The sequence below is a fragment of the Alligator mississippiensis genome, chromosome 1 (assembly GCF_030867095.1).
Source record: "Alligator mississippiensis isolate rAllMis1 chromosome 1, rAllMis1, whole genome shotgun sequence".
NCBI lineage: Eukaryota > Metazoa > Chordata > Crocodylia > Alligatoridae > Alligator > Alligator mississippiensis.
Window position 1 is genome coordinate 187,157,204 of NC_081824.1, and position 27,149 is coordinate 187,184,352.

Below are 27,149 nucleotides of genomic sequence, written 5' to 3' on the forward strand. Positions count from 1 at the left end.
TATAGTGAAAACAGAGCCTGTAACAGAGCCTGCCCCTGCTGGAACTTCTGGTGAAATGGCTATACATGGCTGAAATGGTATAATGTAGGCTATACAAATTGACAACACAGGGCGCTTGTACACACAGCGGGCGTTTAACCTCCAAGATTTTATTTTGTGTCTCCTAAATTGAAATGGTCGGTTTTTAATTGTAACCCACCATTTCAAGTTTCCCGTCACACTACATCATGTTATGGTGACGGGCCCGATCCTTTTATTTATTTATTTATTTATTTTGGAAATGGAGCCTGCCCACAGCTGGGGAGTGAGCTGCTGGCAGGCTGAGCAGCCCCTGAGCTATGGAGGGCCCTGGTCCTTCCCTCCACAGTAGTGGAATCCCCTGGGGCCACCTGGGTGCGCTGCTAGTGGCCGGATGCTGCCCCAGCTTGGAGGCAGCAGCTGGCTCAATCCAACTGTTCCCTGAGCCCACTTGGGGAGCAGCACGTGGCAGGCTTCTAGCGGGCAGGCTTGGGGAACTGTTGGATCAGGCCAGGTGCTGGCTCTGAGCTGGGACAGCCCCCAACCTATTAGCTGTCTGTCCGGGTGGCCCTAGGGGTGTCACTGCTGTGGAGAGGAGGACCAGGGGCCCCCACAGCTCAGGGGCCACTCAGCCCACTGGAAGCTCACCCCTAGCTGCGGGCAGGCTCTACCAAAAAAAAAAAAAGGTTCAGGCCCCTCACTACCTTCAGCAAGCACCTGGCTGGAGGCAAAAGTGGCGAGGGGCCCAATCATTTTTTTTTTCCCAAAGCCTGCCTGCCTGCCTCTCCTGTGGTGGTGGTGGTGGTGGGCAGGGGGGAGGGGTGTAAGCTACCAGTGAGCCAAGCAGCCCCTGAGCTCCAGGGGGCACTGGTCCTTCCCTCCATGGTGGTGGAGCCCCCTGGGGCCACCTGGGCAGGCTTCTAGTGGGCTGGAGAATGCCCCAGCTTGGAGGCAGCACTCAGCTAGATCCAACTCTTCCCTGAGCCTGCCAGGGCTTCCAGCACCCCATGCCCTGTCCCCACCAGCTTCCCGCCACCTGGGACCACCCAGGAATGGGCTGGATTGCCCCTGGGGCAGCACAGGGAAGCAGCAGGAGGGTGGCTGAGTATGTTGGTGGCTGGAGAAAGTGGCAGAGATGGTGTGCAGGGCACTGGAAGCCCGCCAAGCCCAAGCTTCCCTCAACCCACCCAGGCTTTCAGCACCCTGCACACCATCCCTGCCACCTTCTCCAGCTGACAGCACACCCAGCCACCCTCCTACTGCTTCCCAACACTGCCCCAGGGGCAAGCCAGCCCATTCCCGGGTAGTTTCAGGTGGCAGAAAAGTGGTGGGGACACTGCACAGGTCTACTAGAAGACCCAGCAGGCTTGGGGAAGAGTTGGCTCTAGCTGGGTGCTGCCTCTGAGCTAGGGCAGACCCTGGCCCACTATCAGCCTGCTTGGGTGGCTCTGGAGGGTGATGCTGCTATGGAGGGAAGGACCAGGGCCTCCTGCAGTTTAGGGGCCACTTGGTCAACTGGCAGCTCACCCCCCGGCTGTGGGAGAGGCAGGCAGGCTCCATCAAAAAAAAAGAAAAGGATAGTACTCCTCGCCACTTCTGCCTTGAGTCAAGTGCCTGCTGAAGGCAGAAGTGGTGCGGGGCCCAAACTTTTTCTGCAGAGCCTGCCCACCTCTTCTGTGGCTGGGAGGCAAGTTGACAGCTGCAACATTGCATTTTACAACTTTGTAAACTAAGCTACATCCAGATATAGTTTAGTTTGCAATGATGCAAAGTCATTTAAAACTCTCAAAACTGGTGCACATGTAACACATGGCACCATTAAGTCATACAAATTACATTTTCATCATGTGTATGTCACAGTGACCGTCACATGTACAAGTACCCCCAGTCCTTCCACTCACTTTTAATCTTAGGTCTGGGCAGAAGTACAGGACTTGAGACCTGGGGAATGCAGCTTGAGAATAGCATGTAACCCTTGTAGAAATATTGCTTTTCAGTACCAGATCTGTATTGCAACCCAATTTTCATGCACATAAACCAGGCATATATGTTGTATCACAATATAGGCTGCTTTTCTCCTTTTATCTGATGAGTTCCTTAAGTCAAAATTTGAGTTTGTAAAACACTGTTTTTTCCCCCCTGAAAGTATCATTTTAAAGCACATATTTCCTATTTAGTTTACTAATTCATTTTCAAATAATGTAGGCCTGGGAGCCCTCAAATGATTTTTTGTTGGGCATTCAGTACTCACTTGTCTTTGCTGGCAGTTGTCAGGTCAGGAGCTAAAATGCGTGCATTACCCATGGGTTGGCATGTGTTCTCTATGCTCAGAAGTTCTTGAATTTCTGCCAAAATGTTCAGCACATTCCAAGTTCCAATCCCTTGAAAAGTAATTTATATATCACAATATTCGAACGCTGTCCATGATGTCATCAGACAAATGCTATCACATGGAAGAACTGGAGAAAAGTATTTTGCTGGCCTCATTAATCTCAATGTACTAAAATAGGAAGATTATATTCTGTGACCTCTATCCCCATCCAGTGGTCTCTGTTAACTAGCTTAATATTGTTTATATCAGGAAACAAAGGCACACTGACACAAACCATCTTGTATCTGCAAGGAGTTCCTGTTCAATCAGGAGTCCACAAGCAAGTAGTAATGGATATTTATCCATGCTTTGCAAACATCCTTTTCCTAAATGCACTCCCTTATTCCAAAGGGCAGCAACATGAACAATGTTGGTCACTTTTTTCTTTTTTTATAAATATGCTAATAACCCCAAGCTAAATGTTAATGTGGGTCATTCTTTGATAAGGATAACAATTAACTGGTAAGACTGCATGGTAGTTTTCAGAGACAGAACATTTTCAAGCCTAGCTTGGAATGGATCCCATTTTGAGAGGTTAATGAGAGGGTTACTGATCCTTTGTTTCTTATGTCTAATAGTTCTTTTTCTTAAAAAAAAAAATAAAAAAAAATCAGTTTTATTTCCATTTGATGTAACTTGCAGTCTCTGTTTTAAGTCCTTTCTCTGTGCAGTAACTAAATTACATTCTCAGGAATGCAGGAAAATATGACTTACATAGCTAAACAATTATACTCTAAAGATTTGTTCTAGTCTTTTTGTTTATTATTGACTTCATTTGATAAAAATATTTATACAGGGTGCTCACTAGGAATATTTATTTCCCAGATGTTGTTTGGCCAGCTTGATGGTGCTAGATATACTGAAACACATTGTGCTAATGGCATGAAGATTACAAATTAGGAAGGCAGGAGTCTCCATTTTTGCAACTCTGAAGCCAGAGGGAGGTGTAGACATGTATCCCAGAGCTAAGCTGTGTGGATAGATTCTCAAAGTGGAGTGAAACGAATAACGATAGCACACTCAGCTAATATTTTGTCTTCCAAGGAATTTTGAGGAAAGGAAAATAATCAACTCAAACTCAGATTGGTAGTAAATGAATAGTGTTACCATCTGACAGCTGCTTGGTATTGTATATAGAATTATTAGCAATCTCCCTCCTATTTCTAGTGCCAAATTGCCCCCATCACACCCCACCATCATCAACAGAATTAGAGTGAGTACAGCCATTTGCTGCACATATGTTCATGTAGCTTACTTTAAGCCACCTAAATGTAGACTGGAAGTGGCACGTATGAGTGTTTGCAGCTCCTGGGAGCCACATGGGGAACCCAATGTAAGTAACTCAGGGTTGGGGAGAGAGGAGTGGGTGGGATTGGGGAGAGCTAGTAGGTTAGTAGTGGGGTGGGTGAGTTCACGATGGAGATTACCTAGTCTTGGTGGGAGATTAGGGAGCTAAAAATAGCAGTCAGGATTTGGGGGCAGGGGGAGGGGAGGGGAGGAGGGAATAGCACAGCTCTGGGGCTCCACTGCAAACATGTGCAGACATTCACTAGATCTGTTTAACACCTTCCTAGATCAGGTTAACCCATTCTTGATCCAAGTTAGTGCACCTCCTGGTTAGGTCTTTCTAAATGCTACACCTGTATGTATGTTCTTAATTGGCAGTTCTGAGACTATTCCTGACAGAAGTGGGGTTTAAATCATGTAAAGACTTAGGGGGCCTACTCTGATGTTTAAAGTTAGGTGCACTCTTAAGTGTCTGACTTTCTTTGGATCTGAATCACCAAATGGCTCCTCCAACTGGTCAACAATGTAAATAGTTGCTCTGAGAACAGTTTTAGTCAGGAGAGTAAACTTGTACTTCTGCTGTTTATGAGTCTGCAGTTGTGCTACAAAGCAGTTAAAGATTTCACCATTCAGGGATTTTGGTAATTTTAACAAGTTTAACATCCACACTGAAGAAGGAAAGAATCACAATAATAGGAATTCTTCATGACTGGCACTGTCTATACTACAAGAGTTAAACTAATGTTAATACAGATTAAAAATGTTTTAAACTATGAGGGTTTTTTTTTAAACTATATTACTTTTCTATGTAGATTTTGCTACACTTCCATATTAATATCTCCTGAGCCACATTTTCAAAGGGCTATAACCCAGATCAGTTCATAACTGCATATATTAATTTAATTCTTACCCCAAGCATTTATAATGCTAGAACACACTAAGAAACTAAGTACAGAAAGAGAGCTTATGTTTTTATGTGAAATAGTTTGTATATGAAGATGTCTTATTCTGACCCCAGTCCAGAACCCCTGGTAGTCAGTGGAAGAACTCCCTTTCAGTAGCCTTGCAGGCACACAGTGACTAATTGTACCTTTAACAGGAGAAATATGTTGCCCTAATGAAGAGCAAAACCGGGTTTCAGTTGGAGTTGGTGATGCCTGCTGCCAGGGAACTCCTTACTCCACATCAGGGAATCAGATCTGTTGTTGTGGATCCCTTCATGATGGTTTCAATCAGCAGTGCTGTGGTGGACAAGTAGTAAGCAAAGACTTGATCTGTTGTGGTGATGAGGAGGTGGGAACTGTATACAGGCCTCTCACAGGTAAGTTCTTAAATTCCCATTAAAATGTATCTTTATAGAAAAGCTGAAGCTGGGCATTGAAAGCTCTCCACCTATCCAAACACTTAAGCCCTCTATAATGAAGCACATAGGTTTAAAATAGATGGATAAGCCCCTTCTATGACAATGGTGATTTAACCTTCTGTTCACCCACCCTATTTACACACTCTAGACCAATGATTGTCAGCCAGGGTGCCATGACATCTTGGGGTACTATGAGATCCTTTTAAAGATGCAATGGAGTGCAACTCACCAGTAGCACTGTTGGGTGTACAAACACATGCACGTGATTCATGAGATAAACCCAGAAATTTCTAACAAACATCCATAGTGTCAAAGACATTCTGACCTATTGTGATCTTTCTGAGTTCTTTACCACAGGAGAATTACTCTATTATTTTTCTGTAGTCAAAAAATGAGTGAAAACTAAAGTCTGCGATTATCTGAGAGGTGCCTTAGGTCTAACAAGGGGTTCCTTGTGTCTAACCACTGCTCTATACTCACTCTAATAGCTGCCCTTACTTGACCCAGAAATAACTGAGTACCTGTTGCTCCATCCAAGGAGTCAAAGAAAGCAAGGTGTAATGCTAGCCACTTCACTTCCTTGTCTGGCATTGGCTACAGGTCCTCCTTTTTTCAACTGTATCCTAATGATGGGTCGGCTGGTAGTTTAAATCTTCCTTTATCTTAATTGTTCTATCGATCTGTTATTTTTCTTATTTTCACATCCTCCTTTATTTGATCTAGCCATTTCTCAGGTGTTCCTTTTGGTCTAACAACTGGTACCACTGCATTCAATAAATTATTAGCAACTTATTGCCCTCTGTTTTCCCACTATATGCATGCATACTATTTCAAGCATTGTTCATAAAGAGCTTTCCATAGCTGTTACTTGTGTAATTGTTCTTACTTTCTTACCTGTAGAATTCTGAGGGTGAACATAGGATGTGTTGCACTCTTTCATTTTCTGAAACTAAACTAGCTGCCAGTAATCTCTGTTGCTGTCTGACTCTAGTTTCAATAACCTTTGCATACACTTCATGGACTGAACATTTATACTTACTACCTTTTTATTAAAGAGAGGGTGATATTGCCATCAATCCAGAATCTTTCCTAACCATCCTTCATCTTCATCTCCTTCTGTTGGTAATATCTGGCTTTGTTGTTTTCCCATTTTTCAGTTTACTTCTCTCTTACTTTCAGTGACACTAAGGGAAGATTTCCAGTCAGTAAGTGGCATTTTTTAAAGTTAGGCTATTTGCAGTACTATCCCTGCAGTGTGAACCTACCAATCATGCACCATAAGCTATACACTGGGCAGGCAGCTATTTTTGCCTCCCATGTTTTAGTCCAATATGGGAGTGGTTCAGGCACTTGCCAAATAAGTGGGATATCCTTGTTGTAGACCCCCCTAACCAAAAATGACATATATGGAACTGGAAAACTGCCACCGGAGCATGTGAAGTGAGCTAGAAGTCCACCCTAACTGTTGGAATTTTATCACCATTTACAACGTCAAAGGATGTGGTGCATTGTCCGGGAAATTCTTCATTCAATAAATTCTCTTTATGTCCTCTATGCATTCAAATTTTCTTCTGGATCACTTATTAATCCAGCCTTCCTATCATTAACAACACTGAGAACATCATTATCAAAGTCTGTGGCCACAGAAATTGTTATACCTTGACCACTCCAGTCTGATGGACTGTGAGATTTGACCTTTCTGGATTTACAAGAAGTAGTAATCTGTTCACCTGTTGAACCAGGTGTACCTACTGACATCTCACTCATTCTCTAAGCTTGTCCTCTGGTAACATGAACTCAGCCCAGTACTTCAGCAGGACAGAGAGAATGATATCAGTAAGTAAGAATGGAGTAACCTGCAATAAAGATTGTAAAGTCAAAAAGAAAAGAAGAAGACTTAGTTACACAGAGAGCTAGTGCCTCTTGTCCAGCTAAAATCTTCACAGTACTGGGTTCAAGCACGGGGGTGAGGAAGGCTCTGGCCTGGTAGATTGCTCAATGAGTTTGGATCCCAAACATCTGTGTTCTGGTCACCTGTTGTATGAATTGGGGAAAGACACTTCATAGATATGTTTCCCTATTTTTAAAATGGGGAAGATGATGCTGATTTCCTTTGTAAAACACTCTGAAATCAACAGACGGAAAAGATAAATATAATTAGTAACTATCCTATTCAGAAATGTTTCTTTTCTTAGAATAGCTTTCTTAGAATAGTAATCAGAGGCAAATAAAAGCCCTTCAATCTTAGCTTTCCTCTACCTTCAGAAAAATATTCACTATCAACTGTCACCAAGAAAGAAAACACAGTTTTTAGGTATAAAACAGTGGAAGTGCCCAGTTCCACTTTCACGCACTCAAATGAGCACTTTGGTGCCTAAAAGAGCAGTTTGGCATACATGTGTCAGTGAGCCCCTACTTTTAGGTACTTTAATTTGAAACTGGAGCTCATAATAGCTGATATGTTTTTGGGTAATAAGCATTACAAGTCAGGCCAGAAATCTATGTTCTGTTCCTCAACAACACCAGCTTATCTGCCCTTCACCTGTGTTCCTTCCCGATTCACACCCCCTCCCCGCCAAGAAAACATCACATGTATTCTACCTCCAGCTTGTAGGATTTTCCATTTCCAAAAAAGGCTAAACCAGATTTGTAGCATAGATGTTTCCCCAGCTTGAATGTCTTCATTCTATTCCAATGGTGAATTAGTTGAGTATTCTTTTATCCATGCAGCCAGCATCCTCTTTTCCTTATCATCCCAATCCTGAATTGTCAGCTCCATATCAACACAGAGTCATGCAATATCAATTCTGAATCAGGCCCTCTTGCACGGCAGTGCATTGTGTGGCTGCCACAAGATGGGACTGGCTCGTAAAACATCTCTTTATGTACTTTATTACTTAAACTCTTTTATTTGCCTGCAGGAGCCCTTTAACAAAATCACATTGAATTGACTTTCTCACACCAAATCAAATCTCCCTGGTCCCAGTTCAGTTGTCTTTGTCAATATGTATTTTATAAATGGAGTGAATTAACAGATGCTGTTGGAACAGAACTGCTGGGGTAGCGTTTATGTTTTTACTGCTCTCTCTGGGCAGATGAGTTGTGCAGGAGTGTAATACAGGTATCTTGGGATGAAAGTTATGTTCTTCATTTCAGTGTATATGTATTCTTAACAGTTTTTTACTTAAATATATATATTTTAAATACCTTTATACCTTTCTTCTTTTTAAAGTGTTTGCCTATATTGCTCTATCATGTATACCATTTTTCTTTAGAATGGGTTATGGTGACATTTTTGGCTATTAAAGAATGCAAACAGTAGCTTTTTCATCACTCATAGTTTTGCTGTGAACACAGTTTGCCACAAGCAGCAAAGAACGGAGCACAAATATACATTTGAAATGTGAATTTGTTCCATAACTAGTCAATTTAAAAAAAAAATTACTATGTTGCATTAAACATAAAACAGACCATAGTTCTGTATCATATCATATGTCATACCCAATATACTTTTTGCTTAATTTCTTGTAGTCATTCAGGCTTGCAAAACCATCATGAAATGTATCAGCCAGGCAAAAAATCTCCTTTCCCCCTACCCCTATTATGATAATGATTGTAATGAAAAAACATACTGTCACATTAAGAACATAATTTACTTATCCCAAGCAAATGTCTGAATAGAATTTTGTGAGAGTATGTTAATTGATAAATTGCTAAGTGTATAGTGCTTCCATTGTCTACCAGAGATGTAGGTAATATGGTTGTCCTTATCTTAGAGCTGAAATGCTTTTGATGCTGTGGTTTGTGCCTGGACAATGAATACTATGATTGAAAATGTAGTGTCAAACAAATGCTTTCATTGATAAGTTTTAGGTTTTTGAAGAGTTTAGGGAAAGGAGGAAAAAGAAAACATTGCCAGGAAATGTTCCAACATTGTTCACATATTTTAACTTACCATACATGAATAGTCTAGTTAAAACCAACTTGTGACTGCAGACTCTATACCCACATTTGCAAGGCTTATTTGTCTACGGAAGGTCTTAATTTATTGTTTGCTACTATCTAGTCTTTTGGGAGATTCAGTTCTGCCATCACAGGCAGTCTTTTCCATCTCAGATTACTATAAAATTATTTTTTTCAGTATCTTCTTTTTTATTTTATGTTATTTTATTTTATCCCTTTCTCATGCTGGGCTTCGTAGCTGGGGTGACCATAGAGACATCTACTGGCAAACACTGGCAATGATGCCACTACATATAATATATCCTTTTCAGCCCTACCACAGCATATAATCAGACAAAGTTTTCTGATCTTGGATTTCAGGCATAGAATAAACAGAAACCAACCCTGATTTCCCCTTTTCTCTTTCATAAATTACCACTATCCCTGACGTGCCATGATCTCAAAACATGCTGCTCTGTACAACTGAGATTTCCAATCTGTAGTGGCTGCAATACCTGCTTTCAAGCCAAATATTTCTGGAGTAGCTTGCAGTGTACACTGGCTCTGTATTTTGTTGATCCTCTATTTTGGCTTGGAAGCTTAAGCCTTTTAATTCTCATTCTTCCTTTTGAAATCATTGGTTTTGCAGATTTACTAAATTAGTAATTCATCACCAAGCTATGTTTGTAAACTTTTCAAGTTGCAGAGATGAGCATGAAACAATTTGTTGACAGAAACCACTGTGAGTAAGGAATGCTTTTCTAATCTATACATTTTCTTTTCAATATATTGCATTATATAACTCCAAAACATACACACTTACAACATGACACAAGCTTTCCAGCTGATTTGCAAATAAATGTTTAGTATTTTGATAAAATCAGCAGCTTCTCCGTCTTTCAGCAATCGAATGAAGAGATTTTGGAAGGTAAATCAATCTATCAATATTACATGGACCTATTTTGTTTTTCTTGGGGCATATTTAAAATTGTACATTTGCAGTGTCAAGGTTCAAAAGTCAAGTGCTACATGTGATAAATTAGGTAGGGGTCAAAGGCTATGCAATGCAGTTTCAGAAGATTGTCTATCTCTGCCTTTGCAGCTCATTCATGCTGAAGTGATGCACTATGGGAATTACTACCAAACTCTGCTCTGCAACATCTGCTCTCCCTAAGTGAGTTAGTGCACGTCAGACATCTTTATGTCAGAATATTGCAGTGATGGATGCAGTCTTCAGAAAATGCTGCATAAAAATCTGGTGTGCCGTTCTGGCCATTAAGTGAAATTACTATTTAAATTAATGGCGCTGTCACAGTTTATCTGTGCAAAGAATGAACGCTGATTAGGGTATTAAGTAATTAGCAATTTATCACACTGGAACAAGGTTGATAATAATTAAAGAAGTAATGGTTTACCAAAGAAACTAGAAAGGGAGTCACTTCTTGTTATGTTAGTGAAATCTTGGCTGAAAAATTTAATTCAGTTAAACAAAGATGAGGTTCTCAGAGAAAGAATGCAGCCTTATTTTTCAATATGAAATCAGTTCATTGTCAAAATTTTAATTTTCCTGTCAAAAATCCCTCAGAGCTATCAGATGGCTGATTATTAGTATTGAATTGGGTCAGTGTCTGCATTTATTTTCTACTTAAAATGTAGTGTCACCGTAGCACAAGTAGATGAGGGAAGAATTCAACTGTTAGAAGGCTGGTTTTCCAATTTTGATTGCAATGGAAGGACTCAATCCTGCAAAAGGTCATCATACTTTATTATCACTTCACTATCTTGGGTAGTCCCAGTGACTTGATGGAACTACTCACCTGAGTAAATGGTTGCAGAATCATCTCTTGAAAGAGCAATGTTTGTTGTCTTTTACCTAAAAGAAAACTGCTGCAAGATATGGCAGTAAAGGGACACAAGTTTCCATTAAAATGTTTGAATAGGAGAATACAGCGGTTAAGTCAAATATGGATAAGTTTGACTATGACTTTCATTTTATTTTGTCATCTTGTTCTCCTTACAGTACAATCATTCCATCATGGTTATGTTATTAATGAGATTTCCTACTGTACTGTACTAATATGACAGATTTTAATATAACCTGACTGAGTTAAAATTTATCCCTGCCTTTTTTTCTTTTGGAGCGGTGGGGGGACTGGTGAGGGAAATGACAAATTAAAAACAACTGATTTAGCAAACTTGTAAATAGATATGTAAAATTTATGAAAATTTGCCCTGCTTTTGGGTGCTTTATGCCTTCTCATCACTTGAGAAACAGTTTTCATTTGAAAAGAAAATTAAACTATGTAAAAAAAAAATTGCATGCCATTTTTCAGGTTCCTAATTCCAATTAGATATGAGAAATAAATCAAGATAGTAACCTCTTTTTTCCGAGAGAATGGAACCTTGATACTTTGTATTTGGAAAGTCTCCTATTTAGTGCTATATGCATAGTATAAGTCTACCTCTGAGCCTTTTGGATGGGGCCAGATACAAATCTAATAAAGAAGCACAAATAAGTATACTTCAAGACTTTTTTTGTTAGAAGACTATTGTTATTGGTATCTCACCATTAGTTATCTGTCTGTCTTGATCAAAGACCATTTACAGGTGAATGAGCTACTATTTTACATACCCTAGCCTACAAGCAAAAGGTTGTCGTTCTTAAGGGTGGATGAATTTCCACATAGTAGATTAGCTGTTCTTTGATACCTGTCTTTGACCTGCTATGTAATGCATTGTAAAATACTTCGTAACCAGCTCAGGGGCTTTAAGCTGATTCCAGAGGACCCCTATCTGCTTTTGTTAATTGTTTTCAAGTGCATCTAGACCCTATCTAGTTATGCACAGTTCCAGCTCAGCCACACTCATTCATCTTTATACTATACTTCAGAGCAACCTCATAACTTTTTTCTCCCCCACCCCTTTTTCTATTCATATATAATGTTTTACTGTTGCAGGGATGTTCTGTTGTGGACAGGAATATGTGAATATGTCAGATACCATATGCTGTTCTGCTTCCAGTGGTGAGTCTAAAGCACATGTTAAGAAGAATGACCCAGTGCCAGTAAAATGCTGTGAAACTGAACTTATTCCAAAGAGCGAGGAATGCTGTAATGGAGTTGGATATAATCCTTTGAAATATGTTTGCTCTGACAAGATTTCAGCTGGAATGATGATGAAGGTAATTGATAGAAAACCTCTCAGTGGCTCTGATTTGACAATGGAAAGAGAAATACATTGTTCATAACTATTTTTCTAAAATAGAAATATAAAAACTCCTGTGTGCATTATTCATTTTCACATTACATTCGTATTAATACCGAATGAGTTCACAATGATTGATGTTATTGCAATGAATTCTAAAGGAATTAATAATGATTAGCTGCTTCTTGTGAAGTGTAGCCCAGCACTTCAGATTAGGATAAGGACTAAAAGTTGGCATGCCAGCAGGGCTGGCATGAATAGCAAGTATCAACTGTATGACCACTGTTTGACTGCTGATCATACTACCTCAGTGAAAGTTAAAACTAAAGCAGTGAGGGGTTTATTTATATTAAATAATCCTCTCTCTAATTTGGGCAGAATGCATATTTGTGACTTTTATGGAGATATTGTATTCTGAGATATTTTAGAAATGACTAACACAATTCAAGTGGTCAATATGATTCTCTATCATGTTAGGTAATATTCTACATAACAGGATGATAATGTTTATGGATTAAATCCCAATTTCATAAATATGAATGAAAATTGTAGCATTTACTTTAGTGGAATTGAGGCATCTGCCTTCAGGTTTAATAGCAATGGTGAGAATATTACTTATATGACACTTTTCATCTAAAAGTTCTCAAATCACTCATAAATACTAATTACTTAAATCATTACTTAAACAAGCTACACCACACCTTATTAGGTAGGTAAAACCTGTCCTGTTTTATAGAAAATGTAAATAATGCTTAGAGAATTTAATTCCAACATTTTCAAGAGTGGCTTGTCATTTTAGTGTGCTAACATTAAATGTTTTGGGCCCTGGGCACCGATCACTTGAAACCCCATTTGAAGTCCAGAAGAATGGGGACTGACATTCTGAACCCCCTCCCCCCGCCCCCGCCAAAGTTAAGACATCAAAAATTATTGGCCACCTGAAAACATGGCTATATATTGCTCACCCAGATCAAAGCTGAACCTAGAATCAGTGGCAAAGCTGAAACTAGAGCCCAGGATACCTGGCTTGCAGGCCCTCCCTGTGGCTACTCAAAATTTCTCCTGAATTGCTTGAGCAGAATTCTGAAAATGCTTCCATTAAATAGAATAATAGATTAAGAGGGGGATTAAATTAACCATGAGTCAAAACTGGCCAAGATACTGAAATCCTATTAAAAGTTGTCTTCAACATGAACATTATTGAAAAGTAGGATTAACAACTTCTAAAACTAACAGGGAGCTGAGAAAGGAAAATACTTGAAAAATGTTAAAATATATGGATTAGCTGAACCAGATGCCAGGCCTTCTAGATTCCTTACTTGTGGGGACTTGCTTAGCTATTGATCTGACATCATTTTTAATAATTAATAACAAAAATAATGATAAAGCTAGAGAATCTCCAGATTATGAGGAAACAAATGAAGAGTTATCCTGTCCATTTACATTCCCTAAAGATTCTGCTTTCTAGCAAACATCTAGGTCCCATTTCTACAAAGGACTGTGCAGAGGGATTCCTGAAAAGTAACAAAATCATGAGCATTGAACTGGTTGGATTTATAGTGTCCAATTCAGCAGCTTCAGTAAATGGCACAATGGGCATTCAGCTTCTCATGAGTGCTTAGTACTTTGTGCAACTGAGATCATGCATTCTGATCCAAAACCTATAGGTTTTTAAGAGTGCGTAGTTTAGCTAAAGATTTAATTTCATTCACTATCACTGTTAGTCTAAATATTTCAAACACAATTTTGTGTTGAAAAATTGCTCTTTCTGAAAAAAAATATTCGGAAAATGCCTTTTCCAAAAAATTTTAGTTGCAACCATCTATAGATGTCTTTAGACAACCTATATTTGTTTACCATATTGAAAACAGCAAAAGGATTGTCAAAATAGTTTAAAAAAAAAGAAATATACATTGAAAAAAAGTACAGAATTTAAAAATAGGTCCATTCTGAGCCTGGCAAGCAGAGGCATAGCTAGGAATTTGGTGCCCTTGGCAGGGTAGAGAAAGTCAAACACTTATGTCCTCACACGTAGGCCATGGGCAGCTGCTGCTGCCATGGTGCAAGCTCCATGAAGTGGGACAGACATTAGCAATGGCACAGACCCCTTGGGGACTGCCATTCTGGCATGTAAATCAATACTCAAGGCTGATGTCCTGCTCACCCACCTCTTCTTGCATTACTGCCTGTGAGGCAGAATAAATTTAATAGTTCTGAGATTTTTCACTAAATTTAACACTAAGAAGTAGACCAGTCCTAAATTCTTCCATGTATTGGTGCCCTATCTGTTGTTTGTCTGTCACCTTAATCCACAAACTAGTCTTCCTGCTTTTGGAATAAAGGAGCTCCCCTTTGTATCAGTGCATTTGCTGGTACTCAAAATGAATCATCAGCTCCCAGAGAGAGGTGAGTCACCTCTGAGCTAGCCAGTGCACTTAGTTTATGCGAAACAAAATGGCTGAAAGGGGCAGTGATTAAAACACTAGATAATCCCTTGTTCAATGCGTCTCTCACTGAACAATTGGGCAAAGATTTGGCCATTTCCAAATTAGTGAAATATATTTATTAAAATACAGGAAGCTGTGTATATTTTAAATGATTTTTTGCTCGCTTTCACTACACAGGATGGTAAATCTCTATATATCAAATAGATGACAATTCTAATATTGAAAGTATGGAAATTCTAGGACGGATACTGGCTTATAATATATATCAAAGTAATTTCATTAGAAACTGCCAAGTCTTGAGAATAAACATTACTTAACGTTTGATAATCGTCCAACAAAATTATGTCATAGGGTGAATTAAGGAAGCATCACATATGAGCTATTAATTTGTTTTCCTTTCTAAAGTTCATAGCTTAATGTGTAAAAATTATTGCAGCAAATACTACAGTTTGTTCCTTCCTGAAGTTGTCTATGTATTTTTAGAGTTATTTTTCTCTTCCTTGTGGCTTCTTGGAAATGGTTCCCATTAAAATTGTTGTTAAATGTGCATTTACAATTGTATAGATTGTTCAATATGGGCTAAATCCTGCCCTTCATCCATAGCTGTGGATGCCCATACTGCAGTAAAACTATGGCAAGCTTAGGGTGTGGAGCACCATTTATCTGGGTTTTATACTGAGTTTTTATTTTGAGTAGTACAAAGACCATTTTTGTGATGATTAATTGCCTTTGTGTCTATGTACAGCTATGTATGAGGGCTGGAACTCTGCTAACATCCACTGTGCCTGGGTCCATACAAAGAAGGCACATTCAGTTTGTGGGAGAGCATTGTATTCCCTTTCATATACATGTTGACTCTCCCCCTTTTGATAAATCCAGCTAACTAGGCTTCCTGTGAGTAAGAAGATTTGTTGATGTTGTAGCAAAAGGACATCAGAATAATTGTTAATGTTTTTGGAAGCACTAATGGCAAAGCAGGACACTAATGGCAAAGCAGGACACACAGGCTCTGTGTGTGGCTCTCTTCCAAACTCTAAAAAGTATGGTGCTCACTGCATCTATTTGTTCTGGATGAATGGCTCAGTCTGCTCTTTCTCCTCTAACTAAATAAGAGTGTTGGTTCAAAGAGTACAGTGAATAGTGACATTTACATTTTCAAATCTCTTCTCTGAGAGAGGTAAGGAAGATAAGTTTCAGTTTCTTTTTATCTCTTCATTTAAAATAATGTATATTCCTCAGGTAGAAGAACAATGCAAAGCGAATACCTTGTGCCCCATATCCATGGCAGCAACAGCGTATTGTGGGAGGTGTGACTTTGATTCAAGTGCCCACATTTGTGCTTGGGTAAAAGGCTCTCAGAATGCTACAGAAAAAGAGGCCAATCAAGATGTCTGTCCAACTGCAGAGGAGATAGTATACAGTGGAGGCCCAAACCGATATTCATTTACAGGTAAAAGGAAATGGGATCATTGCTTCTTCTGTGACATTTAAATCACTCTGGAATACAAGTTTCTGACCTGGTTTTCATTACGTGTTCTATGTGAAAAGGAAGTAACGATGGACTTTCTTCATACAGTAATCTCCTGGCCAGGGCCTGGGTAGTAACTTTAGGCAGGTGAAACCATACAGGAACTAATCCTGATCCCACTGAAGTCAGTGAAAGTTTTGCCATTACCATTGTCTTCAGTGGGTTCCTTCCTTAAGTCCTGACTGAGGACAACGCTTAAGTGAGCATAAGTATTTGAATAGTCCCATTGACATATACTGTACCTAGAGATGAAAAGTTTTTTGTGTACCTTAATAAAAATTAGTCATGAGCAGGGCTTTTATACATGATTTACATGACTGTGTCATTTTTCTTATTCTAGACCTGAACCTGGACCCCTATGTCACCTATGAGTATAGGATAGCTGTGTGGAACAGCTATGGAAGAGGTTTCAGTGAAATCAGCAGAGCTAGAACTAAGCAAGATGTGCCCCAGACTGTAAACCCACCAACATGGGCCAAAGTAGACAATCGGGAAGATGCAATACTTCTAAAATGGAAAGAACCGCTTCAACCAAATGGTATTGTTTGTACATAAAAATGGTATTTCCTATGCCAGCTGTTCTAATAGAATGAAACCTGTCTATGAGAATCTCTTTCACACCCATATTAGTATGTACAGCTAACCTCAGTATGGTCTACAGTGATGATATCATTCTCATATTTGTTCCTCCACTATTTGAAAAAAGCATGCATGTGAGTTTTTCTGTTTTTTGTTTTGCAAATTCATATTGCTATTTTCTTACATTCAGGATATTTGTGCTGGCTCATTCCAAGGGTTTCTTCCCCTGCCAAAAAAAGCAACTTGATTTAATGGGAATGGGCTTCTGAAAAAGGCAGGGCATTATAATATTCAGTACTTTGGGGGATTCTTTGGAGCAATCTCTGAATGAAGTGGCTGTCTCTAAAGATGGTCTCTTAAAAATGTCATTGTAATATTTTGGAGTGAAAATTCTGAGTTGAACATGCCATACTGTGATCAGTGGCAAACTTTCTCTTCTGGTTTAGGTCTTATCACTCACTATATTGTTTTCCGAAATGGGATGGAGCGTTTTAGAGGAAAAGAACTGAGCTTCCTTGACACAGGTGGTATCCAGCCATATCAAGAGTATTCATACCAGCTGAGAGCCTGTACTGTTGCTGGTTGTACAGACAGCAGCAAGGTCAGTGTATTTATTTTTATAGGAGTATTTTTAGCAGCAATGTTGGCATCATAAAAATGCCATTGGAAAGGTATTGTTTGAAGCATCGTATGGGTGAATGTATGAAAAACAACAATGGCTTGTTTGTGACTCGTTTAAAATTAGTGTGTTAACAGGTGACTGGGTTAAATCCCAATTTGTACATTTTAGCATGAAGACCCAATTGATAAGTAATACCTTAGTCCCTTCAAACCTGCAAATATGACACTGAAAGTGATATATTAAATAGGGAGCACAGTTAGGTCAAGCACAAAAGAGAATGTTAAAAATATGCTTTCTTTCCCAAAAAGTGAGACTACACAAATTAATGTCCTCATTGTTTCTTATCAGGATGACTGTGACCTCTTTTTTCTCTCTCATACTGCTCCAGTCTCATCAGCCATCTCATCACAGCTTCACTCATTAGATCCCTTCTGTGGCTTCCTGTGGCAGCACCAGATTCAGACTCCTCACCTTCAACTTTCTATACACACTACTACCTCCGTTCATATTTTCTCTCCTCTCTCTCCCCACTCCTTGTCACTGCATCTTTTGCCTGTTTTTCCTGATCGCAGGTTCACAATGTATCTGTCTTTCACTCTGCTCTCTAACTGTTTATCAGCCTCCAACATCCCTTCTCATACAGCCCATGGATTTTTGCCCTACTCATAGCCACAGTGGCAGGGCTTCCTCCTGCAGCAGCAGTGAGTGTCCCAGTGAGAACAGAAGCTCCACCACTGCGGTCAGAGCCCCAGCTGGGCTTTGTCCCATGGTGGCAGCCAGTGAACCAGAGAGAGCCAATGGGCTGGAACCCCAGCAGCACTGTGGGTAGAAGCCCCACCTCCATGGTCAGAGCTTCAGCACAGTCTGCAAGCACCTGAAAGGCAGGGAATGAGGCCCTCCAACTGATTTGAGTGTGAGACCATTCTTCTAAATCATGACCAAACTTTTCAAAGCTGCCTAACTGCAGTTTTGCAAAAATCACCCCAGAAGTACAAGGAGGTAACTGTTCTATCCACCTTTTATAAGCTAACTCTTGTAGTTATAATCTCTGAAATGAGATGCTGATACCATCACATCCATTAAGCAAGCATATTGTCAAGGACATATATACATATAAATCATGTATAATGGTAATAATAAAAATACCTAAGAGCTCATAAAAGCAAGGGACCAAATTCTCCTCTTATATCAGAGTAAATCAGAAATAACACTCCTGAGATCTGCGGAATTACAGAAGTGTATAATAGTCATTGGTGTCCCCATGAAGGAGTTAAGAGACCCTCATAGATTCATAGATGTTAGGGTCGGAAGGGACCTCAATAGATCATCGAGTCCGACCCCCTGCATAAGCAGGAAAGAGTGCTGGGTCTAGATGACCCCAGTTAGATACTCATCTAACCTCCTCTTGAAGACCCCCAGGGTAGGGGAGAGCACCACCTCCCCTTGGGAGCCCGTTCCAGACCTTGGCCACTCGAACTGTGAAGAAGTTCTTCCTAATGTCCAATCTAAATCTGCTCTCTGCTAGCTTGTGGCCATTGTTTCTTGTAACCCCCGGGGGCGCCTTGGTGAATAAATACTCACCAATTCCCTTCTGTGCCCCCATGATGAACTTATAGGCAGCCACAAGGTCGCCTCTCAACCTTCTCTTGCGGAGGCTGAAAAGGTCCAGTTTCTCTAGTCTCTCCTCGTAGGGCTTGGTCTGCAGGCCCTTGACCATACGAGTTGCCCTTCTCTGGACCCTCTCCAGGTTATCCGCATCCTTCTTGAAGTGTGGCGCCCAGAATTGCACGCAGTACTCCAACTGCGGTCTGACCAGCGCCCTATAGATGGGAAGTATCACCTCCTTGGACCTATTCGTCATGCATCTGCTGATGCACGATAAAGTGCCATTGGCTTTTCTGATGGCTTCGTCACACTGCCGACTCATGTTCATCTTGGAGTCCACTAGGACTCCAAGATCCCTTTCCACCTCTGTGCCACCCAGCAGGTCATTCCCTAGGCTGTAGGTGTGCTGGACATTTTTCCTCCCTAGGTGCAGCACTTTGCATTTCTCCTTGTTGAATTGCATCCTGTTGTTTTCTGCCCACTTGTCCAACCTATCCAGGTCTGCCTGCAGCTGTTCCCTGCCCTCCGGCGTGTCCACTTCTCCCCATAGCTTTGTGTCATCTGCAAACTTGGACAGAGTACATTTGACTCCCTCGTCCAAGTCACTGATGAAGAAATTAAAGAGTATCAGTCCAAGGACCGAGCCCTGCGGGACCCCACTGCCCACACCCTTCCAGGTCGAGACCGACCCATCCACCACAACTCTTTGGGTGCGACCCTCTAGCCAATTTGCCACCCACCGGACTGTGTAGTCATCCACATCACAGCCTCTTAACTTGTTCACCAGTATGGTGTGGGATACTGTATCGAAGGCCTTCCTGAAGTCTAAGTATACGACATCCACCCCTCCTCCTGTGTCCAGGTGTTTTGTAACCTGGTCATAGAAAGAGACTAGATTGGTCAGGCACGATCTGCCCGCCACAAACCCATGCTGGTTTCTGCTCAGCATAATTTGCCCTGCCGGGCTCTCACAAATGTGAGCCTTGATAATTTTTTCAAATACTTTACCAAGGATGGAGGTGAGACTGACTGGCCTATAGTTGCCCGGGTCCTCCTTCCTCCCCTTTTTGAAAATGGGGACCACGTTAGCCCTTTTCCAGTCCTCCGGGACTTGGCCCGTGCGCCATGAGCATTCGAATATTCCCGCCAGTGGCTCTGCAATGATGTCGGCCAGTGCCTTCAGCACCCTCGGATGGAGCTCATCCGGGCCTCCCGACTTAAAGGCATCCAGTTCTTCCAAGTGACTCTGCACCACCTCAGGATCTACGTATGGAAGTCTGGCGCCTTGCTGCTGCCTCTCTACAACCCCAGTGAGAGACTTGTCGTGCCCCTCACTTAGGAACACTGAGGCAAAGAACTCGTTGAGGAGTTCAGCCTTGTCCCCCCTATCTGTCACCAATTGTTTCTGCCCATTTAGCAGGGGTCCTATTCCTCCCTGGGCCTTCCTTTTACTCCCAACATATCTAAAAAACAAGTTCTTGTTGTCTTTTACTTGGGTTGCCATCCTCAGCTCCATGGTAGCTTTGGCCCGCCTAACTGCCTCCCTACAAGCACGAGCAGAGGAGGTATATTCATCTTTAGTGATCTCACCCTGTTGTTTGAGACCTCGTTATCCTTATGTAGTCATAGACACCTTCTACTGGTTTCCAGTAGGGATCATGAAGAAATTAATTTTCCTCATGAATGGCTTCTGGAATTTTTTGGGGGGTGGGAATATGGGGAAGGAGGGAAGCACTAAAGTGTTGGACATTAAGCACATCTAGAGGTGAGAGATTAGCTAGGATCAGCTGGTGCTTCTACTGCTATTCAGAAACCTCCCAGGTACCTGTCTGGAAGGTCTTGCTCATGCATTCAGAATCATGCTAATCACCACATTTTAGGGCTTGAAGGAATTTTCCCCCAAAATATGATTGGCTAAGGCTGTTGGGGGGGGTACCCCTTTTCTGCAACATGGTACATGCTAAGAATACCTCAGAGCATATAAACCTGAGACGTTCTCTGTCACTGCAGCACCAGGATATGGTGGTCCTCTGTTCCTGTGGTTTTTACCTATGGCATGTGGGAGAGTTTGTTTTTATAAGGTGTTTTGTTCCTGTAGTATGTGGGGGTTGGAGTGAGTCAGAATGGATGATCCTGTGGACAAATAATTGCCAGCAAATGGGGACGACTAGACATGACGGCGTGGGAGACCCTTCCAGTTCTACATTTCTGTGCATCTTGGAGTTTAGAACTGACCTATTTTTTGTTTCAATTTTGAAAAGATCTGAGTGAATTCTAGATTGTACTGTCCTTTGAAAGCCTTCTGGGGTCCTTTAAAAAAAATTAGAATCAGCAGCTATGAACTGATAACATTCAGATTTAGTGGATGCAAGGAAGTTTAGCCCCATGTTTACTGGTGCTTAAAATATAGGAAATCAGGCCGTTAAAATGCAAAGACACTGAGGAACCATATGGAAGAGAGTTATCAGGAGTTCTCTAGCAAGACGTTTTTTGTTGTTTCATCCTGTGTTATACGCTACAGCTGAAATGTTGTGAACTTGTTGTTATAAACTGTAGACATAGACTTATGTAATGTATTCAAGGTCAGATCTCATTGGGAAAAAAGAAGGGTGGGGGGAAGGAGGAAAGTAACTAGTTCTTCAAGCCCTTGGTAATGATATGCCAGACCAAACAACAACATTTTAAAACAAAAGTGACATTCTCATTGATCAGAGTATCTAGTGCACTATTACAATAAATTGCTGTTTAATTCATGTGTCTTCAGGTAGTTGCAGTCACTGTCCAAGGAATCCCAGAGAGTGTTCAGCCACCAACAGTCATTGCTTTGAACTCAACAGCATTGCATTTGAGCTGGACCATACCCAGGAAACCAAATGGTATCATCAGAGAGTACCAGATCAATCAAAGTGGAAAAGGGCTTATATACACTGACACTGCAGGCAAAATGCAGCATACTGTATCAGGTAAGGATGCAAAGCTCTGAGAAGGTAATGCCCTGTTCTCAGATATAAGACCTTCTTACTAGGGCTGTGTGAAGCTTTGGTTGCTGATTCGATCCGGCGGAGCTTTGGCTCAATTTGGTGGCTGAATCTCTAAATCTGAATCAAATCAGGAGACCCTTTAATTTCTCTGAATCAAATTGGAAGCCTCCAAATCAATTCGGAGAGATTTGGAAAGATTTGGTGATTTTGACATAGACACAGCTTTAAATGTTTTTTCTACATATCTCAAGGTGCCAGGTGCCTCATGAATGCTGAGATGCTGGGGTGGATGAAGTGTCCTACAGGAGCATGGGTCAGTCTTCAGCACACTCAGCAGTGGACCCAGAAGTGGACCAGAAGCACTTCTGGTCCACTTCTGGGTCTGCTGGGGAGCATGAGCCCCCCCGCCCCAGCTCGGTGACTGGTGCCTTCTGGGTCTGGAGGGACACCCAGGGTCTCCCTGTGGCTGATTGCCAAGCCGGGGGGGGGGGGCAGGGTGTGTTCCTCCGGAAGTACTTCTGGTCCAGTGCCGAGTCCACCGCTGAACATGCGGGGGCCCCCTGCACTCCTGTGGGATGCTCCATCTGTCCTCACCATTGCAGCATTCACGAGCCATGCCTGGTACCTCAAGGTATATAGAAAAAACATCTAAAGCTGTGTCTGTGGCTGAATCACTGATTTTCTGAATCAGCATCGAATCTTCAGATTTGGATTTGGCCGAATCAAATCAGGGACAGCGATCTGAATCAACAAATCAAATCACTGTCCCCAATTCATGCTGAATCCAAATCGAATATGGCCCATTTCACACACCCCTACTTCTCATCATATTGATACAACCACCTCTGTGTAACTTTTAGATCCCAAGTTTTGCCTGCAGCTCAAGAAATATTTTCAGTCGGTGTCACAAACCTTAATCTATTTTAATTACTACATTTTTCCCCAGCTGGTGTCTCTTGTTTCTCTGTTGTTAATAATAATGAATTTAATTTCCAAACATTAAAATATGCCATATATATCAATGCAGAACACATACTTGATGGAAGGTGTCAGACAAGACATGTTAGTTTTGTATACTCTAAGTCAGATTCTGCTCTCTGCCACACAGTGTTAATGGAGAATTCCACTGGAGATACTCTGGATTTGCATCAGTATAAGGGAGAGCAGGCTATGGTTTCTTGTGTTTGAGATTACAGGAAAACAGAAACTGTGAAATCAGCTTGGGAGTGACCTGTCAGCTAGTGCTTGGTGCGTCTGAGGGTTTTGTTCTATGTTTTTTCCTGTAACTGATTTTAGAGTATAAACCCTTTGGTTATAGCAATAGCATCTTGCTTTTCCCTCAGCCAAGCATTTTGTTGGTGCTCAATAAAGAAAAAATATTCAGAGAAGCATTTGTCACTCTTAGCAATTTCCCAGGAACTCATGAACATTTTCTATAGAATGTTTGTTTTGAAAGAATCCCAAAGAGTCAATAAAGTGAGTGTGCTGAAGATTTGACATTGATATTAAAGAAGTATTGCTTTCATATAATAGTCTCTTAGCAATAGTTTGTGACACAATGAAACCAATCGGAATTTAGAAATGTTTGTGGCAAGCAAAAGAGTAAAATTCTAACTTTCAGACACTTTTGCTTTTATCCTATTAGACCCTGAATCTGAGGTCATATTTCTGCACTTGTGTATTTTAAGAAAGTATATATTTTAAAGTTTTCTTTCCTTCTAACTTTAGTTGCAGTCTTGGGGGTCCTAATGGTATAGCTACCGCCCTTTCTGTTGAAGATCACCCAAAATTATAGAATTCCCCCATAGTAGTACCATACACAAATATGAAATCCATACAATGTGTATTACAATTAGATGGATGTTCAAAGCATCCCAATACTTTATCTCAGTTAGTATATCCATGTGCCATAAGTTTTTCCACTTCAGTATAGATTTTAAATAATGAAAGAAATAAGGACTCCACAAAAAATGCTGCTTAAAATGTGTTCATAACAATTTGCTTGGAAAAAGAATTAGGGATATAGCAATAAAATTATGTGTGCTCAATCCCAAGCTCTGATGGATTCATGCTTACCAGCTTGATGTGGCTAAATAAAAGGCAGAGCTCCCTTAAAGGGGTTCCAGGTTATATACTTAAAGAAGGTACAATATAGAGCAGCTCAGTCAGGTCACACTGTTCTAAATTTCCTTACTCTGAGGGAATCCTCACTGCTTTTTGTATTGTAGAAGCAGCCATTGAAGTGGGTACTTGGTGGGTGGGGGAGGGCAGAAGGAGGGGGGAGTCCTGACCCATTCTGTTCTTCCGTCTCTGTGAACTAGGGCTGGAACTTTACCATAACATTTCAAACCTGGATTTTGGACTTCACGCACATATTAAGGTTTGGAGGGTTTACTTCAAGCCTGCTCCTAAGATGTATTTGTGTGTGTGTGTGTATGCATATGTGCATGATATACAACCCTACTTCCCATAAAAACACAGCTACATATTTTAGGCACCCAAATCCATATTTAGGCACCTTATTCAGGCACCAAATCAAAAAATGTGATTTAATGCATTGCCAGAAACTTGTAGTTCACATTAAAGTCCAAGTCTTTCTTTTTCAGAAGCAGCTAAGATCTAATAATACCCTCAGATTCTAAGCAATGTAATAAAAGATGGGCAAATAATCCACCATTACTTTTCCCAAATTATCAGCCTTATTTCAGGCTTTTCCAGTTGAGCCTCAGTTTGCTCACCCTCTCCAAAGCCCCAGTCCCATTTAAGGCATCAAATAAGCAAAGCAACTTCAGTTCCTTGATCCTGTGAAATAAGTAACTTAAACAACTGTACCAGAGGCATTGCATTCCTCCCTAAAAGTCTAAGGCGCCCTTATCTATCAAAGAAGAGGAAGGAAAACATAAAATGCTGTGGAGAGCAGTGTCAAAATTATCAGTAAAACCATCTTGATTTTGGCCACGTCTGGAAGAAATGAGCAACTAGCAAGACCAATTGCAGGCTATAGATCAGGCTCGGATCTAAAACCAAAATGACTGTACCAGGAAATCTGAGTATTTGGGGTACTGCCAGATTTGTTCTGGTTCATCTTACTCTGTTGTCTTCTTTAATAAATGGAGATTAGGACTGGGGTAATTAGGAAGATCATCAAAGCAGAGATGGCTTTTTGTGCAATCGCTTTAGAATTGCTTCTTTGAGAGAGGCTGGCAATCTGTTTTTGAAGAAGGGCTGATGACCTCCATAAGGTCACTGACTGAAACCCTATTAGAAAACACTGCCACCTCACTAATGCCCTTATTTCCCTCTCAAGAACCAGTTTCTGCCTTCAAAGGGCCTCATTTTTAGTATGAGTACAAACAAAATAGTTTTTCAGAGGCACTTGCTAGGGAGGAAAGATAAGGAACAATCTATTTTTCTTCAGTAGAACCATCCCAGTAAGCCTTTTCTGCATTGTCTTGCTAAGCCAACAAAAAAATTATGGGGAGCATTTCTTTTGTTAGTAAAAATCAAGCCTTGCATTAGGTCATACTGTTGGATTCATGACAGTGGTTTTGCAACTTGGATAATTATTACTTTCTAAATTCACAGAATGAGCTAAAATAATCAAGCTTATTTCGCACATAATCTCAAATGTTTGAACTAACTATTGTCTCAGCCCCTGTGGATATGTGTTTTGATTTTCTCATCTTTTTTCAAAACCTCTGGTTTTCCCAGAGCAACAGTTGAACGTTAATGAAGCTGTAGCATTAGTCTTTCCTGAGACTTTGAATCTAGGGCCTTACAAATAACAGAGAAGAAGGCTAGCACCTTGCCACTGCACCATTGTCTTGCTGCTTATTTTTAATTACATCAAAGCTTTGGAAACATGATCCCATAAATGCTTTGTGGGAATAGCGGTGAATGCACTCATCATGTGAAATCCATAAATTGCTTATAATCCTCTCAAGATGTTAAAAAAAGCATTAAGTAATTGAAGACAGGAAGTCCTCAGTTAATTATTTAGAGGTGTTATCAATGCTTTAAGTAAACTGAAGCATTTTCTGCTATCTCACTGAGTTGAATGCCACTGGGACCTGGGGGCAGCAGCCATCATCTTCTCATATTCTCTAATGCAAACAGCACATGGCAGCTTGTCAATAAAAGACCTTTTTATATCATTTATTACTGAACACTTCCACTACCCTGTACAGAACAATTTGGATGTCAGTTATGGCATTGTTTCACTTTGTGTTACTACTACTTTACAAATGGGCCTGCTAATACTCTGTGTTGTGGGGGGGAGAAGCAGGAGGGGAGGATTGACTATAAAATAATTAGAGCTATTGCTGCATAAAGAAAGCTAAGAGTGCCCTCTTCAGCAGCAGTAGCTTTGAAAATTGTACCAATCGTTCTTAACTCTATTTTTGTCCTTGACTAAAGAACTTATCCAAAATAATGTACTTTATCAATAGTTTCTGTGGACACATTTAAGTAACAGTTAGAAAACAAGGCTCCAGAATTGCGTGACAAAATAGCATGAAATTATTCTGTATACAGATAGACTCTATTTAAGGCTTGTAGATGGTGGTTGATAGTACAGGGCTATCATTGGTCAACCCTATCTTCATACTGTGATGAATCATTAGTAGTATTTATTGAGGAGAAAAATGTGTTCAGCAATTTGACATCCTGCTGAATGAAGCACATGTGGTGGTGGCCTAGGAATGTCAGTACTGGAGATAATTGCTGACCTTGCTAGAGCCATGACCACAAGTGGAGATGAATAGTATTGGAAATGATTGATTGACTGATTGGATAATACATTCTGTAGGAACTGTTTTTGACAACCACTTGAAAAAACAGAAGATGATACAGCTGTAAATTTGACTGACTATAAAAAAGGAATATTTGTAGGCTAAAATTCCAAGGAAAAACTTCCCTTTGAATTGAAATCTACTTTGGAAAAATTTCACAAGTGAAGTCCTGCTTGACTTCTAAATTATCAAATTTCTTATTGTTTATTGGTAATTTCATAGCTTACAAGCCCTTTGCAGTAGGGATTTTTTCTTAGCATGTTTTAGCACATTCTAGGTCAACCTCTCCAAAATCCACTTTAACAAGTCATGGGATTGCAGGAAAGGTCCACTCATAGATTAAAAATTGGTTTAAGGATAGAAAATAAAAACTGAATATAAATAGTCAGCTTTCAGGATAGCAAGAAGTAAA

At 40.6% G+C, this 27,149-nt stretch overlaps 1 protein-coding gene across 1 annotated transcript in view; it reads left to right on the forward strand.

Moving 5' to 3' along the window:
- The window catches only part of USH2A (usherin), a 642,051-nt gene that overhangs the window by 482,025 nt on the left and 132,877 nt on the right, over positions 1-27,149 (forward strand). The window contains exons 49-54 of the mRNA XM_059717779.1: positions 4,776-4,997; positions 11,939-12,162; positions 15,872-16,082; positions 16,501-16,698; positions 17,186-17,340; positions 21,731-21,929. Of these exons, the coding sequence (XP_059573762.1) occupies positions 4,776-4,997; positions 11,939-12,162; positions 15,872-16,082; positions 16,501-16,698; positions 17,186-17,340; positions 21,731-21,929 (1,209 nt within the window). The remainder of the gene's footprint in view (positions 1-4,775; positions 4,998-11,938; positions 12,163-15,871; positions 16,083-16,500; positions 16,699-17,185; positions 17,341-21,730; positions 21,930-27,149) is intronic.